This window comes from Dermochelys coriacea, chromosome 7 (assembly GCF_009764565.3).
Source record: "Dermochelys coriacea isolate rDerCor1 chromosome 7, rDerCor1.pri.v4, whole genome shotgun sequence".
NCBI classification, from domain to species: domain Eukaryota; kingdom Metazoa; phylum Chordata; order Testudines; family Dermochelyidae; genus Dermochelys; species Dermochelys coriacea.
The window spans coordinates 21,257,908-21,274,772 of NC_050074.1; the positions used below are offsets into that span (position 1 = coordinate 21,257,908).

Sequence of the window (16,865 nt, forward strand, 5' to 3'; positions counted from 1 at the left end):
CCATTCATAAGACTGGCATGCGTCTTGAACATTTCCAGCTTTGCAGCCTACAATCTGCACTCAAACCCTCCTCCTACCCGCCCCCACCGACCCAAACCTGGCCCTGTTAGAGAAAAAAAATCTCCATGTGGTTTCTTCCAGGTTTTGCAGTGCTCAAAATAGCCCCAAGGTATTTCTACCTCTCATTCACATGATCTTCACTGTCATGGCTCAGAGCTCGAGTAAGCAGGGAAGCAGCCAAACATTCCTGCCTCAGCTTGCTTGGCGGGGATACAGACCAGGAGGGGGCAGGCAGCAGTGGGAGAGGAGGCGGAGGGGAAGGCAGAGGCAGAGGCAGGGAGAGGATCGGGGGGGGGGGGGGGGGGGCCCGATGCTTCCATTGACGACAAAACCCTCCGGCCAGCCCCTTTGCTTCTGCTTTGGCCAATGGCGTGAGCGGCTTTGGTCGAGCCTCTTTCAAGCCTTCCTCTGCCTTCACTGGGCTAACCTCCCTGGCGGTCATGTGACGGGGATATAGTACTACACTAGCGGAGCTAAAGGACACATCAGCAGCCCGGCCCGGCCACTGCCGTTGCAAATCGGGACCCTGCCTCTAGGCAGTTTTCAAGGACAGCGTTCAGCAAGCGGCCAGCCCCCCCCCCCACCCCCCCACCCCTCCCCCAGGAGCGCTGCGGGGTTTGGTGGTTGCTGGGGGTGTCGCGCTGGTTCTGAATGCCACGAGGAGCTGCTGCCCCCCGCGGGGATCTTGCTTGCCTTTGATTTGGGGGCGTTGGTGGTGGTTTTTTGGGTGTGTTGTGTCTGTGCAGAAAAGTTCAGGTAAGGAGTGAAGACCGCCTTTCTCACCCGCAGGGCGGGGGGCCCGGGGCAGAGCTCTGGGTCCCGTAGCGTAGGGTCCCGCAGGGGGCTGGCCGGGTTAGCGCTGCCCGCTGGGGCCAAGGGAAGGAGATCTCCGGGATTGCTGGGGGGGGGGAGGAATCCCCGGGAGGGGGGATGGGAACATGCTGGAGAGAAGCTCTGGGATCAGCGTTGGGGAGGGGGAAGGAGGAGATCCGGACTTGTTGAAGTGCCGTGCAAAGGGGGGGGTAAGTGTGTGTGGGGGGGTCCTTCGTGCCATCCAGTCCCAATGGACTCTGAAAGATAAGACCCCACAAGCTGGCTGTATTTAGACGGGCTCCTCTTTCTGCAGGGGGCGGGGGAGCTGGTCGGGCAGGAGCTGGGGCGATGTTTATAACCCTATGTCGGCCGGACTGGCAGCGAAGGGACAGTTTCCTCTGCCCAGCGCTGAGACCCACTTCATTTGCGAGACGGGGCCAGGAATCACCCCTTTCTCCAAGCCAGGAGCCTGCCCGCTCTCTGCGGATGCAATGCGCCCCGGGATTAGAGAGTTTAGCCCCCCCCTTGGCACCCCCCCACCCTGGACGCGGGGGAGGATTAGCTCTTTGCAGAAGGATAACGAGTAGATGGTTAACCCCCCCCCCCCACACACACACACAAACACACACACACACACACTCTCTCTCTTTTCTTTGCACGGGGGTGGCCGCACCCGGCCTTGCGATGCATGGATGTGGATTGCAGAGGTCGGTTGTTTATAGCTCCGGACAGGAGCAAAAGGGAGACATGCCCCCCTCCTCCCCCCCGCAGGAGAGCATCGGGCTGCAAAGCTCAAGCCCAACTCCCCCCGGGCGCGCCGGGAGACGCGTGCCCCTGTGGGTGCAGCCCGGCCGGGGCTGCTCGGGAAGGCGCTGGTGGGGAGCAGGAGCAGGAGCAGGAGGAGGAGGAGGAGGAGGCTGTGTGTGCTCGGCTCGCAGGCTGTTATGGTAGTGTTGACAGGCGAAGCAGCGAGGCCGGGTTACTCTCGGTCAAGCTGAGCTCTGGGGCCGAGGAAAGGGGGGGGGGGGGAAAGCAGCATCAATGCCCTGGGATCCTTCGCTCCCTGTGCAGCCCCGCCAAGTGGGCTGAACACGCCCGGGCTGTTCAGCCATGAGTGCAAAGGAAACCCCAAATCCCTGGGCCGACTCACAGCCTGGCGAGGCCGAGGGGCTCTGAAATGCAGCATTCCCGGTCCCGTCTTTCTGCCCCGTGCAACGCAGCAGTTGCCGGGGGTCCGATCACTAATGAGAAATGAGCAAAGAAATGCCTGGAACGAATGTGTGATCAGCGTGTGTTTGCGGCCGAGGCAGCGGATTATTGTTTCACCATCGCTGCTGCAACGGTTGCTGTAGAATAAAGTGTTTCCTCTGTAAGAGGGCAGGGGAAAGTGGAAGAGCTTTTAAAAGCCTGCTTTCTCCAAAAAGGGTTCTGGGGCGTTTGCAAGCTGTGGAATGAGGAAACCAGATGAGCTGGAAAGCATTTTTCTGAACTTCCTAATAATGCTCAGGCTGTCCCCCCTAATACCACCCCTTTAAAAGTAGCTCTCACCAGATCATGCTGTATCAAATGCATCCTCTCTTTAGTGCACCTTGCAAAGGTAATCGTTGGCATGACTACTCTGTATTGTAAAATGTACTGTAAAGAGGCTCCTTACCAGGAAAATTACTTTGGAGAACTAATTTCAGTAATGCAGCTCCCAGGCAGCTAATAGAAAATGGATTTTTCTATTTTAAAAATGCCTTTATATGTTAAGTGGCTCCTGATTTCTTTGAAATTCAAGGTCCACAGTGTTTCAAAGTCACTTTATAGTCAGCTTTAAGGACCAGCTGGAGCAGGATCAGGCCCTTCCATGCATTTTTAATCCTCAGAGGAAAGCGATTTCCCTGGAAAATGGTTGTCAGCATATCCACAGCTGCTGAGCAAGCACCAATTGCCAAAATATGCTATTGGTGTTATCAGTTGTGTGATATGGTATTTCCTATGATCTTGTAAACATCACCAGGAATAACAGGCTGCTAAATTTTTGCCTATCTTTCAGCAAGCCTCTGAGGCCTTGACTTTTGTAATTGTTACTCTGAAACATTGCTGTACAGGGGCATATGTCTTCCATCCTTTTATTAGCCAGTCACTAAACAGACAACTGTTAAACAACAATGTGACTCTGGTGTAACATGCAAGAAAGCAAAGCTGAGAACTCTTTTGAAACTTGGAGACCATAGTGCTCCTGTGCGCTGTTAATCAGCTGCTACATTTCACCCCAGAGGTGGCTGCATTTCAGTGGCATAAGAAGTGAAGCCTCTTTTATAAATCGTTTTGGAATGCTTATGGATGCAAATGCTGTATATAAATATTAGATATATGATATAATCATTATTTTGTATTAACCTAACTGGTTCTTGTTTCTTTGCAAATGTCTGGTTTGGGCCATATCTTTAGCCACGGTACTGAGGGTCTTTTGCTCTTTAAATTGGCCAGTAGTGTGGTCATTTTGTCATTGATTTCAGTGGGAGCAAGAATGGCTTCCAGATTGAAATGGACATTTAAGAAATCTTTACAACATTTTTTTTTCTATGCTAAGTTTGCTGTCACTCAGATACTCACTCTCTCTCTCTCTCTCTCTCTCTCTCTTACACACACACACACACACACACACACACTCTCCAATCTCTCTTCAGCAAAAATGTCTTGTGTGCAAAATCTTTGTGGTCACAGCAATAGCAGTGAGAGGTTAGAGCTGGAGCAAAATGGGAATAGGCAGGATTTGAAGCCATCTGCCATATGGGAATGTGCCCTCCCCTCTGCCCCACATTAAACTGTGGTTATCTCTGCTTTTGAGGCAAGCAAGACATTAATCAGCGAACCCTTTTTGGAAGCAATAAAAGATTCACAGAGCCAGATTCTGATCTCTGTTCACTGGTGTACATCTGGAGTAACTCAGCTCCACTGACTTCTGTTGGAGTAATTGAATTTACACTGAGATCAAAATCTGACCTGTAGTCCCCTAGGCATATTTCAGGTATGCTGGCAATCACTTTTACTATTAGAAATGATTATAGGCTAAGGACACAGAACATGGACACTAACCTTTGTTTGAACTTCCCCACTTTGAGCACAGGTGAGCATTTCATTATCAGTTTGCAAGAGTAGATGAATGACAGTGGATGCAAACCAGGAAAATGTACAACTTGGCTTTTAATTCCCTTTTCTTTGGAACCACCACCACCCTCCTCCACACATAAACATAAATAAGGAAACTGTAGCTTTAAGAAGTGTGTTTTTACTTTTACTTCCTGTGGAACATTAATAGACTGATGCTGATGGAGTATGTGAAGGTTGTTGTGCACTGCATCAGCTATAGATTGAGTGCACAGTTTTATTTTTATTTCCCCCTAGAAGACAGAGACAGAGGCAAATTGCAGATCAGGCAGCATAGGTGCCCTGGAGTAATAATAAACATCTCCCACCCTTCCCAAAACTGGACGTTATTGACTATTCATGGCAAAGTGTCTATAGCACAGCAGCAGAGCCTGTGGAAAATGACAGTGTGCAACAAGCTTGACTGGCATTTCCTTCATGCTAGGTCACATGCCTTCTGATTGCCTGTCTCTCTCTCTCAAATACACCCTTATTGACAGATCAAATTACATCTATCGCTGCAATCCACATACCTTCCACAGGGAGGCGTGTTTTATTCTGTACATATGCAGCTCAGTTTTCAGTCAGTCACCTTGAGCAGAGCAGAGGACCCAGGGTCAGTGTTCAGCAAAGTCTGCACATCTTCATTTTAGCTCCTTAAGAGTTAGATCGTGCAGCTGTTAAGCAGCGTTTTCTCAGACAAAACTCCCAGTAAGATTGCTGTGCCTGAATTGAGGGCTGCAGGAATTGCATTGGCTTCAGAGGGAGTTTTGCCTGAGGATTGCAAAATAAACGTCTGAGCCAGTAGTTCTTTATTCAAGTGAGTAGTCCCACTGACTTCAACCAGAATGCTCAAGTGAGTGAGAGGTTGAAGGATCAGGCCCATTGGCCCGACTAAATTGCGTGTGTTCAGAATATAACAAAATGCAGTCACTTGCTGTAGTCACAATGAGTTGAAATCCTACGCAAGAGCTTTGTTCCAAGTTCCCAGTTTAGAAGTTGGCACCATGTTTAGATCATCTCAAGGCTGTGTATCCAAGTGACAGGCAGCGTGGAATGATGAGGTGACACTCGCACAATCAGCTGGCCTGCCAGCACATGGTAATTAGCCCAGCATGGTGCCAGTCTTATTAAGGGCGATGCAGGTGATGATGACGTTAGTAAACTGATTCATTACATCTGGAAAGGAAAATCTTACTAGTAAATGCTGAAGCACAATAAATATTTTTGGCTCCTAGCAGATTGGTCCTTGCATTATGCTGATTAGCCTATATTTGAATAATTGAGAGTTAAAAATAAAGTCAATGGAAAGCTTTATGATAAGGAAGGATTGTGTTCTTTTATGGACACAAGTTATAAACTTTATTTTTATTTGCTTTTTTGGGTGGTAGAAATTTCAACACTTTTTTTCCCCCCCATTCCCTTCTTTGGCTTTCTGTTTCATTGTCAGACAAAAGATTATAAATGTATTTCCTCTTGCCAGTAATAGTCTGAGAAGGCACTGTAAATCTACAGAACACATAGTTGTGAAATGATTTCTGAAAGAATTCTTTTGCAAACATGTGGTGCAATCTTGGAAACTGCCTAGGCACTCAGAATCCTTTGGGGGTGATACAGCAATATGAAAGCATGTAGCAACATGTGTTCCCAGTGAAACTGCATGCGGTTGACTCTCATTTGAGCTAGAGAGATTTGTAGGTCTAGTGCATGGAGAAGAATGATTAAACCTGACTTCTGACTGTCAATATTTTTGTCCCCTATATTCAGGCTTTCGCTTGAGCTTTCACTGTGTGGTATATGCTGGTGGGATATCCGTAACAGATTATCCAGGAATGGTGGATCACTTGCTTCCTGCTGATGAATATTTTTCATCCACAAGATCCCCTGTTGGATACTTTGGGGACATGATGGCCGGTGGGAGGTCATATCAGATGCTGCCCTCACCGGTGTCAGAAGATGACAGCGATTCTTCAAGCTTTTGCTCTTGTTCCAGCCCCGATTCCCAGGTTCTCAGCTCTAGCTATGGAAGCACATCTAGCGCTGAAAGTCAAGATAGCATTTTAGACTATTTACTGTCCCAGGCTTCCTTGGGGAACACCCCTGCCTCTTGGTGGGACAAAAGGAGACTTCAACCAGTAGTGAAAGAGGAGTATTTCAGATTGCCTGAGTTCACAGTGGATATGGAAGATTCTGGACCATTTCAGCCCACACTTGAGGAGATTGAGGAGTTTCTGGAAGAAAACATGGAGTTGGATCTCAAGGAAGGGCCGAAAAGTGAGACCAAGGACTTGAGAGCTTGCAGCCAAGTTTCCGTTGCTTCAGTCCAGCAAAAAGACCATCTGGTACCTAGCGTTAATTTAAAAGAAAGTAAAAGTGAACAATCAAGTAGCTCAACAGAAGGTAGCGATGTTTCAAATGGAGCACTATCCCTGGAGGGAGGGATACCTGTCATGCTCCAAATTCAACCTGTACAGATCAAACAAGAGTCAAATACAAGCCCTACTTCACAAGGACCAGCACAAGAGAATATTAAAATTGCACAGCTCCTAGTCAACATTCAAGGACAGACATTTGCACTTGTGCCGCAGATTGTTCAGTCATCCAATTTGAACTTGTCCTCTAAATTTGTCCGCATAGCTCCAGTCCCTATTGCTGCAAAGCCTATTGGGCCAGGAGGCATGATCCAGAGTCAAACGGGGATCATCGTGGGCCAGAAATTTCAAAAGAACCCTGCGGCAGAACTCATTAAAATGCACAAATGTTCTTTCCCTGGCTGTACCAAGATGTACACTAAAAGCAGCCATTTGAAAGCGCACCTGAGGAGACACACAGGAGAAAAACCTTTTGCATGCACGTGGCCCGGTTGTGGATGGAGGTCAGTACTGTGATGCAGTAGTACTCTGTAGCCAATAAACATATCATTCACTTGACATAATATGCCAGCCAAACAGGTTTGAACCAAGTTCATTTATAAACAATTTTGCTGTTCTCTGAAACCTGTTCGGTTGGTTTTAAAATTAAAACCACTTTTCTTAATGTTAGGGACTTTGGTGTGTTGAATAGCAGAACATTACAGTTGACATTCACTATACAAAAGTCTAAAAAAATACCCCAGTGACTGGTATTTCATTTCATAATGGCCAGATTAGACTTGCTCTTGCAGACATTGCTTTGTATATTCATTGGTCCCATTGCAGCATATCATCTCCAATGTACCATTGATGCAAACTAGGACACACAAAGCAAATTGGGTCATTGGAGCACAGTCACTTCATTTCTACTACTACATGATTATATGTATTTGTAGATTCAACGACATGGAGGTCAAATACAATCAGTGAAGGGCTATGAACAACATATATGCTTAATAAAACCCTAATAAAATTTTAAAACATAAGCAATTTTGTAATTTCCGAATAAAATACTAGCTTGGGAATGCTATCTCATCATAGGGTATGCTACTCCAATTTAATCTGTGTTTATTTTATGTTCTGGTTTAGAAATATATAATAATGCTCATCCAGATGTGCCCCGAATGTTGTACATTTCAAAAGTAATCAGTGAAAACAATCAGAAGAGGTGGTTAAAAATTTTCTGTCAAAACTTTTCTTCAGTGGAAAATTAAGTTTTTGAATAAGTAAAAATTTACACCAAATGTGTTAGCTTTCCTCAAAATTTTTGACAGGTTTCAGAGTAGCAGCCGTGTTAGTCTGTATTCGCAAAAAGAAAAGGAGTACTTGTGGCACCTTAGAGACTAACAAATTTATTAGAGCATAAGCTTTCGTGAGCTACAGCTCACGAAAGCTTATGCTCTAATAAATTTGTTAGTCTCTAAGGTGCCACAAGTACTCCTTTTCTTTTTTCAAAATTTTTGATTATTTGTTGGAAAACTGGAAACTGACAAATATTTCTTTTGTGATTAAAAAGTTGAAATTTCCCATGAAAACCCCTTCTCCTCCATTTTCAATCCGCTCTGGAACCCAGCCAGTTTCTTAAACAAGCAATGAAACTTCATACACTTTGATGAAAACCAAACATCATCTCAAATCCCTCCTGTTAAATTATACCAAAATTATTTGAAAGACTTGGCAAAAGGAAAAACATCCTGTAGTGCTTTGGTGAGGCAATGTGTGGTTAGGAAATGAGTCACACTCATTGTGAACTGAAGAGATAACAGGAGAGACATGAGTAAAAATGCAGGTATGTGAGATATAGGACCATTAGGGATGGATGAATTTGTTTGAAAGGAAAAAGTCTGAATCTTGTCCTTTTCCTCAAACTGATACGCAGAGCTTTCCCCAGTGCCACTAGGGTTGAGTGGATCATTTGTAGCTAATACTTCCTGTGATCAGTTTCCTCCCTTTTCTCATTCATGGAGGTTCCATGAGCAGATTGCAATTTTCCTTCATTTGTTTGCTACCAATGAAATTTTTCACAAGCTTTGTTTACTTCCAGCCTTGCAATTCAAAATGAACTGAAATTCGACTGTGTTGCTTAGTTGTGATTGGTCACATAAATCACATGGCATTTTCCCATGCCCTCATTGACACAGCATCGTCCTTTCTATTTGGCTTTTAGAGTCAATGCTTGCAAGGAGCATATTTAAGATTTGTTTTTTGCTAGTATCTGTGCAAATTTAACACTTGCTTTCCATGAGCCATGATGCTGGTGAAACTGGATTGTCCAAATTTTTACAGAAGGGGAGCAAAATAAAGGGTTGAAATTTGGCCAAAGTTTAATTCCTTTAAAAAGCTGAATGAATGTTTGTTGGAAATTGATTTGCAATATTCAGCTAACCACTAGTGACAATGGTCTTGACCCAGGCATATTTGAGGTCAGAAGGTGACTTGCCGGGGTTCTGATTGTGTCTCTATCTGATTCCCCATTGATTTCAGCAGTGCAAGATCGGACCTCAGGCGTCTGTTTGTGAATTGTTCTTTTGTGGATGATCTTCTGTGGATGTATCTTATGAGAACACTGGTATTTTCCAGAATGTCAGTCAAAGGTGAATGATTAGGAATGCATATGCAGCAATATAGACCAATGTTCCCTGGGGTGCCTCCCATGAAGTGACACCAAGGGTGAATTTAGCCTCTGTATGTCCACAACCTCACAAGGGTTAAAGTCTAGTGTGAATGTTGCGTAGCAAAAATGCCAAGAGGCATATAAAGAGAAGTACTGATCCAGATGGTGAGTACATCTAGAACCTGTAATTTAAAGAGCCAAATGCTTAGACATCCATAGCTCTTTATGGGCAGAAGTCCAGTAGAGGCTAGGGATTAAATAACTTCCATACAAAAAAGGCTTGTTCCTGGCTGTTGGATGTTTTTCCAAACCCCTCATTGTGGTTGCATCTTTGCACTTAGGATAACTGAGAGCATAAGCCAGAACCCCGGATCCAAATGCCCCATAACTTTGGATGAGTTCTGATCCCGGTTTGAAATTTTTCAGCTGGGGCCCATCGCTAACATAGACCAAGGAGGGGGCAGACTTTCAAAGGGGCTGTTTCCCTCTATCACAAATCTCTTAGAACAAGCTTGAGATTCCAGCACTCCCATGTGTTCTTCTCAGACATCAAAGTCAGATCTGCAGTGACATACCATAGCCAGAGTAGTGAGCACTGAATTACACAGTCCCCTTTCATCAGTAAAGCATGTTTACCTTTTCCAGAAGTTCAGGGAGAGCTGTGAGCTCACATGACTAAGTCAAGTACATCTGGAGTCTGTTCTCAGTCTTATATCATCCCAAATGAATTTATGCACTGAAATGCTGCTGCTGCTTTCTTCCACGTTCTTTTCCTTTCTTCTCTGCTTGTGTATGGTGTATTTCTTTTTCAGCAAAATGAACTTAAAATCTGAGTTCATGGAAAATAGCAATTTAGAAAAATGCTGCTTGGTATAATTTAAGTCATAGTGTTTAGCTACAAGGGGGATGTCTGTGTAAAAGCTTTTCCTTCTTCCTGTATGGACAGAACAGATAAACTAAAACAAACTCCCAACCAACCGTGTCATGTCATCTTTAAGTGTAGCAAAGCAAAGTGATGGGAAAGGTTAAACTTTTGCAAGCCGCATACAGCATGGGATTCCCAAGTTCCTTTCGGAATGCTGATCACTATCAACTTTTGCCCCTCCATCACAGAACGTGAGAGCTGCTCTTTTCAGTCTTAAGCAGTATGCAAACAGCAGAGTACAGAAACTGCCAGTGACCCATTTAGACCAGTATCCTGTTGTACCAGTCAGAGCATTGATCTGTTTCAGACCAGGCTACACCTTATGTTCATCTAGGTCAGTGGCTAATGCCTGCCGCTTCTGAGAAGGGCAAAACCATGAAACTCGCACCTGAACTTCAGTATCTTATATAGGAAATTTGGTGAAGACAGATGCAAGCTACTGCACTTTCGAAGGAACAGTTTAAACGGCTTGTAAACCATGCTGATGAATCTGAGTTAGCTGTAACTTCTCGAGATGTTGATCTTGGCAATGATATAGTATAGGCAAGTTGCTGGAGTTGCCTGCTCAGGGCACCACAATAGCGCAAAAATGTGAATAAGATTCTTGGGGCTGATTCTCATTTACACCGAAGCCCCTCTACACTGTATAAAGATGTGGCTGTGTTAAAGGAAGCTTACTGTGTGAGGCTGTGTATTTCCTGAGCACACAATGCATTACAGGACAAAAGGAAAGTCCAGGTGCCGTAACTCAAGCAGGAGATGTGGGGCGGGAGGGGGAGAGATCCCTGGATTCCCTCACCAAGATAGATCCCTCACAACATCCTGTTAGGTAGGAGGCTTTTCCTTCTAACTTAAAAGTCCACAGGGCTCGAGCCCAAGCTTCTTGGATCCCCAGGGACACCTGCGAGGCCGGGGCATCCACATAGAGACCCTGTGCTTCTGCTCTTGCCCTCATACAATGTGTTGTTTCCCCATCCCTCTACCATATTCCAGCCCCTCTTCCCTCAAACTTGCCCAATCTCTACCCTCTGCCCTAGCTGGCATCTCCAGAATGGCATAGAGGCTTCTGCAGGGTCTTGAGGATGGGGAAAGGTTCTATGGAAATGGTTGAGCCTTTCTTCTGCATGGGAAGGAGGAGATGTACCTGAGGATCCCCTGTGTTTGGATCTTGGGGTCACTATATGGTGCCATTATTGTTCTTTATTGTAGCTCTCGGGATTGGGGCCACGTTGTGGGCACTGCCCCTGCCTGTGTCATAGGAGTGGGTACAGAAAGGGCTAGTTGGATGCTCCCTTTCCTATAATACAAGACGAAAAAGAGCTAGGGCACACAGTGAAATTTAAAAGGCAACAGAAAGGGCTACTTTATTATGAAACTTCTAGTTAACTGTTGGAACTGGAATGTGCAGGAGGTCAGACTAAATGATCATGATGGTCCCTTCTGACCTTAAAGTCTATGAGTCTATAACTCAGCTCGACTGGATATTTTTAGTCCTCCTATGATTGTTATTTGTTGGAGCAATATTCTGCTTTGTACCCTCCTCTGTTATTTACATTCTTGCATCCCCCACCACTCCTGCTCCAATGCCCAGAAAGTGCACTCCAGCTCTCAGGAGCTGAAATAATTGTGCTCTCTGAATCGCCTCTCTCTTTGGGGGGCTACTTTATTTCTGAATTTAGAGGGAAACTGTGAAGGGCCAAAGGCACCCTCCCAAGTCTCTGGCAGCTTTGCCTTTGAAATAAATCCCTCAGGTGGAAAATACTTTCACCTGTTCCCGAAGTGAGAATTCTAACAGGATGCAATCACTCCCTTACAAGATAGGTCTCCCTTGAGCAGAAACTGATAGTCTGTCTAAATATAGTGTGATTCAGCTCCCTGACTGAAGCCAGCAGGTAGAGTGGAAGGAAAGCAACAAACTCAGTGTCATTCTGCACTTACAGGGCTACATTCATCCTTGGCCCATCTCCATCAGTTGCAGTGGAATTACAAGAGGGGTGAATTTGGCTCCTTGTGTTTGTGTGAGATTTCCAAACAGTCTCTGCCTTTATGTGGGAGAAGCTGTCATTTCATAGGTGCTGGGATCATAAAATTTGGGCTGCTTATTCGTAAGTGGGGCCTCTTTTTCATTTGCTACCTGCTTGAATTTGGAATTCCATCAATTTTTTAGACTGTAAGGTGAGACGGGACCTTTATCATCATTTAGCCTGATCTCTGAATATCGCAGGCAATCGAATTCTAGCAGCTTTCCTGTTCTTAACTTTTGGGTTGGTTTTTTTGTAAACACAGGGAGAGAGAGAGGGGTTTATTTCTGTGGGGCCCGGTAAGGTGATCTTTCCATGAATGCTGGGTAACAGCATTGCAACATTCTTACCTCTTCAGCTAAAGGCTTCGTTATGAAGCTAAGTGTATTTTTATCATATTAACTCACAGTAGCTTCCATGGCTCACATAACACACACATCTCCGACATATGACTCCCTCCCCTCTCCCTTGGTGCAACTGCCAGAGACCCATTGCAGTTGTCTTGCTCTGAGCTTGTTTCAGGTCCCTCCATCCCACTTTTCCTTGTGTTTTATAATGATATTGAGAACACAGAGACCTGGATGAGGCAGCCCTGCATCTTCCGGCTCCTGCCTCTGCCATGAGGATTGCTCTGTGTTTGTCTCTCAAGGACCTCTCTCCTGAGATAGATTTCTCTTTCACCTGAGAAAGTGACTTACCTTTTCTAGCAAACAAATCAGTTCCTTGTCCAACATGTCTGATCCCATGTCTGTCAACTTGCCACTATGATATCTTGGTGAGATCCTAGCAGCTCTCTGTCTGCAAAGTTTTGTATAGTATATGCTGCCCTTTCCTTTCTCTCCTGTTGAGTTGCTCTGAAAAGTTTCTCAGAGTCCTATGATCTCATGGTTCTTAAAGATAATTCCTTTAAGGATACTACATCAGGGCCAGCCCAATGGAGGAGTTTCACAAACAGTTCATGGTCATGTCAATGTTCAAGACTCTGGTCATGGCTGGGTACCCACTGCTGGCAAGGGCAGCGTTAGAGAGAGAAGTGTTCACAGGTGCAGATGGGCCCAAATTCAGCCCTGGATCACGACACTCAAGAATTTTGGGAAAGTTTGGATCTTTATCAAAATCTGAACTATCCACTCTCTCTGTAGTGGACAGTGAAATAAAAACTTAGAATAAAAAAAAAATCCTAAATCCAAACACACCAAACTTTAGCAAAGTTTGGATCCTGACCATCAACTGGTAGCATGGGATCATCTCTAGTTGTAATTTATATGTATTTTCTTACATGAAGGATTTAGAGTGTGAGCTGTAAAGTCTCTTTCCACCTGAAATGGTGCTCTTTATTTCCCTTCCAGAAAAATAGTATATTTACACAAGTGATATTGTGATGTTTTTGTTCCACAAATGCACATTTTCCCACATGTCCTTTCCCCTATTTATTCAGCAAACATTCATGACATCATCTATTTATTGTATATAAACAGCTGATACGGTTTCTTGAGCGTTCTTTTTCTGTGCCACTCTCTGTTAGTGTTCTGGCAACTCACACGCATCACCCTTTGTTGGACAGCAGTTCTGCATGCATCCAGAGGGAACTGTCTTAGCATGACATTGTTAACACTTGGGGTCCCAGCACTGGTCTAGGCTAGAAATAGCACCAACCCAGCCGCTCAGTCCCAAGGATTAGCTGGTTTATCTGAGTTTAAAGTGAGCCTCCGTGATTCACGATGGCTATTTGGCAACTATTCCATGGAGGTTGCAGATGGGAGGTGTCTAAAAATAAAACAATATTGGGGAATCTAATTTTGGTAACTGAGGGCCAAATCCTTATCTCCATTTGTATCAGTGTAGGTCCAGAGTAGCTGCAATGTAGTCAATAGTGTCATTCTGGATTTACTCCAGTATAACCGTGAGCAGGAATTGACATTAATAGCCCTTTATTTAATCATTCGGGAGAAAAGTTTCTTCTTTTCTTCGGTCAATTCAATAAGCCGAGTGGCTTCAGAGTAAGTATGGCTGACTCTGCTTGGGTAGTCCCTCGCATAGTATCTGGCCACGGTCTCACAATCTCGTTGTGATTGAGGATATTGCCATTCCTCCATCATTCTGAGCATGCCAAGGTGAGACTGGTAGAAGCCTTAGCTTTGGAGCATCGGTGTTGGTCTATGCTCAAGAGAGGCCCAGAACTGGAATTTAAGGAAGATGCTATGGGTTAGAATTGATGTGCATTGGCAGAGCTTTGTGGGGTTTGGGATTGGAATAGCACGGAGTGCTTGCTGCAGATCAGGAGTGATGATGCATTAGTCGGGTTGTGTGTATGTGTAGTCAGGGGTTAGGGTAAAGCTTATACACTGGTAACCCCTTTAGGGCCTATCTCCTGTCAGTGCTATCAGTTTTAATTTGCATGAGCACCAAAGAATGATGCAATGAAGTGTAGTGTGTTACTGCTGCCCTCTGCTGGATAGAATGAGAACTGCTTGACTGTATATCATGGGCCTTATACTGCTGACATATTCTCTTTTAGCTTAAGCATTTGGGCTTCTGCAGCAGGAGAACTTAAGTTCTATCCCCGCTGCTGCCATGAAGTTCCATGCATGCAGCATGGGCCATGGAAAAGTAGCAATGGCATAAAAGAATTAGCAGCAAAAATCTGAAGAGGGTTTTCTCTTCTAAACCTCTGCTTGCAGGTTCTCCAGATCAGATGAGCTCTCCCGGCACAGGCGCTCCCATTCTGGAGTGAAACCTTACCAGTGTCCTGTCTGCGAGAAGAAATTTGCTCGAAGTGACCACTTATCCAAACACGTCAAGGTGCACCGGTTCCCTAGAAGCAACCGCTCTGTGCGCTCCGTGAACTGATTGGTCCCACCTACCCCTTGCCACCTGTCCATCCCAGAACAGCCGACAACAGCACTTTGCTCACTATATTTCTTATGATAATTTATTTGTCTCCACAGAACGGTCAGCGCTGTTATTTCACACTACCACCTCTGAATGTTTTGTGTCCTACCAACATGATTTGAGAATGAAGTTCTTTTGCGGGAGGGTGGGATGGGTTTTTTATTAATATTATTATTATTATTATTATTATTATTTTATTTTATTTTCCTTTCCTTCTATCTTTCCCTTTGCTGCTGCTTCTTTTTGGAAATTACAGTGTTTTATTTTTAGCTGTTTTCTGCTGCACAAGGCAAATTTATGGGCTACTTGCTGCTAGTTAATTATAGTCCTGGCATTCCTGAGGGCTTTGCTCATGTACAGAGCCATTCATTGTGAGTTTTTATTAAGCTGGTCTATTTGTCCAGTTTGGAAACAGTAAATTCCTTTTGAAATGAAAACAGCTCCTTTGTTTTTCAGTCGCCTGAGCCAAGGATTTGTGGGGGCAGGCAAAAGGAGGAGGAGGAACGGTTGGGAGGTGGGGAGTAGTGGAATTGGAATTTAGGCCGCTGATTTCTCCAACACACCATCCTTCAGTGGTCCTTGCTGTTCATAACTTGGTCAGCAAATCTCATGCACCTGGAAACTGGATCTGACAATGTCTTTAAAACAAAAAACCCAAACGCTTGGGCCAGATTCAATGGGTTGGAATGAAGGCCTTTCATTATGGATCAGTGTAAACTGCATGCATGCCTTCCATCTTACCTGGTCAATGTGTTGAGCGTGGGGAAGATGCCCACATATTTAAGGAAACAGTGATTACACCTTAGCTCTGGCTGAAACTATCCTCTTCGTTATCGGGAGTATCGTCTAGTGGTTAGAGCAGGGGGACCTGGATGTCAGGACTCCTAGTTTCTATCCCTGGCTCTGCTGTTGTCTCACGGTGTGACACTGGGCAAGCACCAATCCTGAAAGGTGCTGGGTGGGCATCTTTAACTCCCCCTGACTTCAGCAGATGCCTGCAGGCTTGGGCCCTGCATCTCTTCATAGCTTGGTTCCCCCATCTGTACAATCAGGATAATAATACTATATCCCATCCAGGAGAGATTGTGAGGCGTAATTAATGTTTGTAAAGGCACTTTGAGATCCTTAGCTGATGGGGATCTTTAAGTGCAAAGCATTATTTCATTATTAACAGCCATGTCAGAGCGCCACACAGCTGGGGCGAGTGAATGGGTGGGAACAGTAGAAACAAACACATATGGTAGCTACCTAAGTGGCTAAGAATGGAATTTTAAACAATAATCAGATGGTAGCCGCAACGATATTATGTTTGTGTTTCTTTTTTTGTTTTTTCTTTTTAACTCTGCCAATTGTAGGACTCTTTAGAATACAATAGAATTCAAAAATCAGAGATGATTATATAAAGGATATTGCATTTCCTTTCCACTCACAGATGGCATCTGTCTGTCTTCTTGTCAGCCAAATGGGAAATAATAAAACACTGCAATTCTCACATTAGTAGGTAGAAGTGGAGAACATACTGTATGTAAGAACAGTAGAGCTAAAACTACCTTATTTTAGGAATGCATTCCTTTTGTCCTCTAGAAATTAATATAAATGAACTATCTTTTGTTGACTGGTTTATCTCACATCCTATGAATGTATGTAAATAAAACTGTACATAGATGCATATCTATATAAAATATCTTTTAATAACATCAAAATTTGTGTAAATTGGAAACAAAAATATCTATGTCAGTGTACATAAGTTACAATTCTGTATATTTTCTTTTGTTCTTCATAAAATATATTTACTTTGACAATAAAATGAAAATGGAAATTTTGAATCCCTTTTGAAATGATTTTTTCCCCCAATTATGTTTGAGAGAAGAAATTAGTTCTTGAGTTTTGTTTCACCTGGACTTAACTTCTTAGGTATGGGGTGAAAGGGTGAGGCTGGAGTTGGTCCACAGTGAACTTCAGAAGCTTTTTTGATCTGGATAGGCCCAAAGTTA

General features: G+C 44.4%; 1 protein-coding gene across 2 annotated transcripts; it reads left to right on the top strand.

The window, feature by feature from the left end:
- The first annotated feature begins 486 nt into the window (after positions 1-486).
- Positions 487-16,694, top strand: KLF15 (Kruppel like factor 15). 2 transcript variants are annotated; one of them, XM_038408115.2, is made up of 3 exons: positions 487-816; positions 5,776-6,883; positions 14,661-16,694. In XM_038408115.2, the coding sequence occupies exons 2-3, from the start codon at positions 5,841-5,843 to the stop codon at positions 14,827-14,829; spliced, it is 1,212 nt and encodes a 403-aa protein (XP_038264043.1). In that variant the 5' UTR covers positions 487-816; positions 5,776-5,840; the 3' UTR covers positions 14,830-16,694. The 2 variants fall into 2 exon arrangements, with proteins under 2 accessions (XP_038264043.1, XP_043375617.1); XM_043519682.1 differs by lacking the exon at positions 487-816 and adding an exon at positions 1,194-1,456.
- Positions 16,695-16,865: the final 171 nt, after the last annotated feature.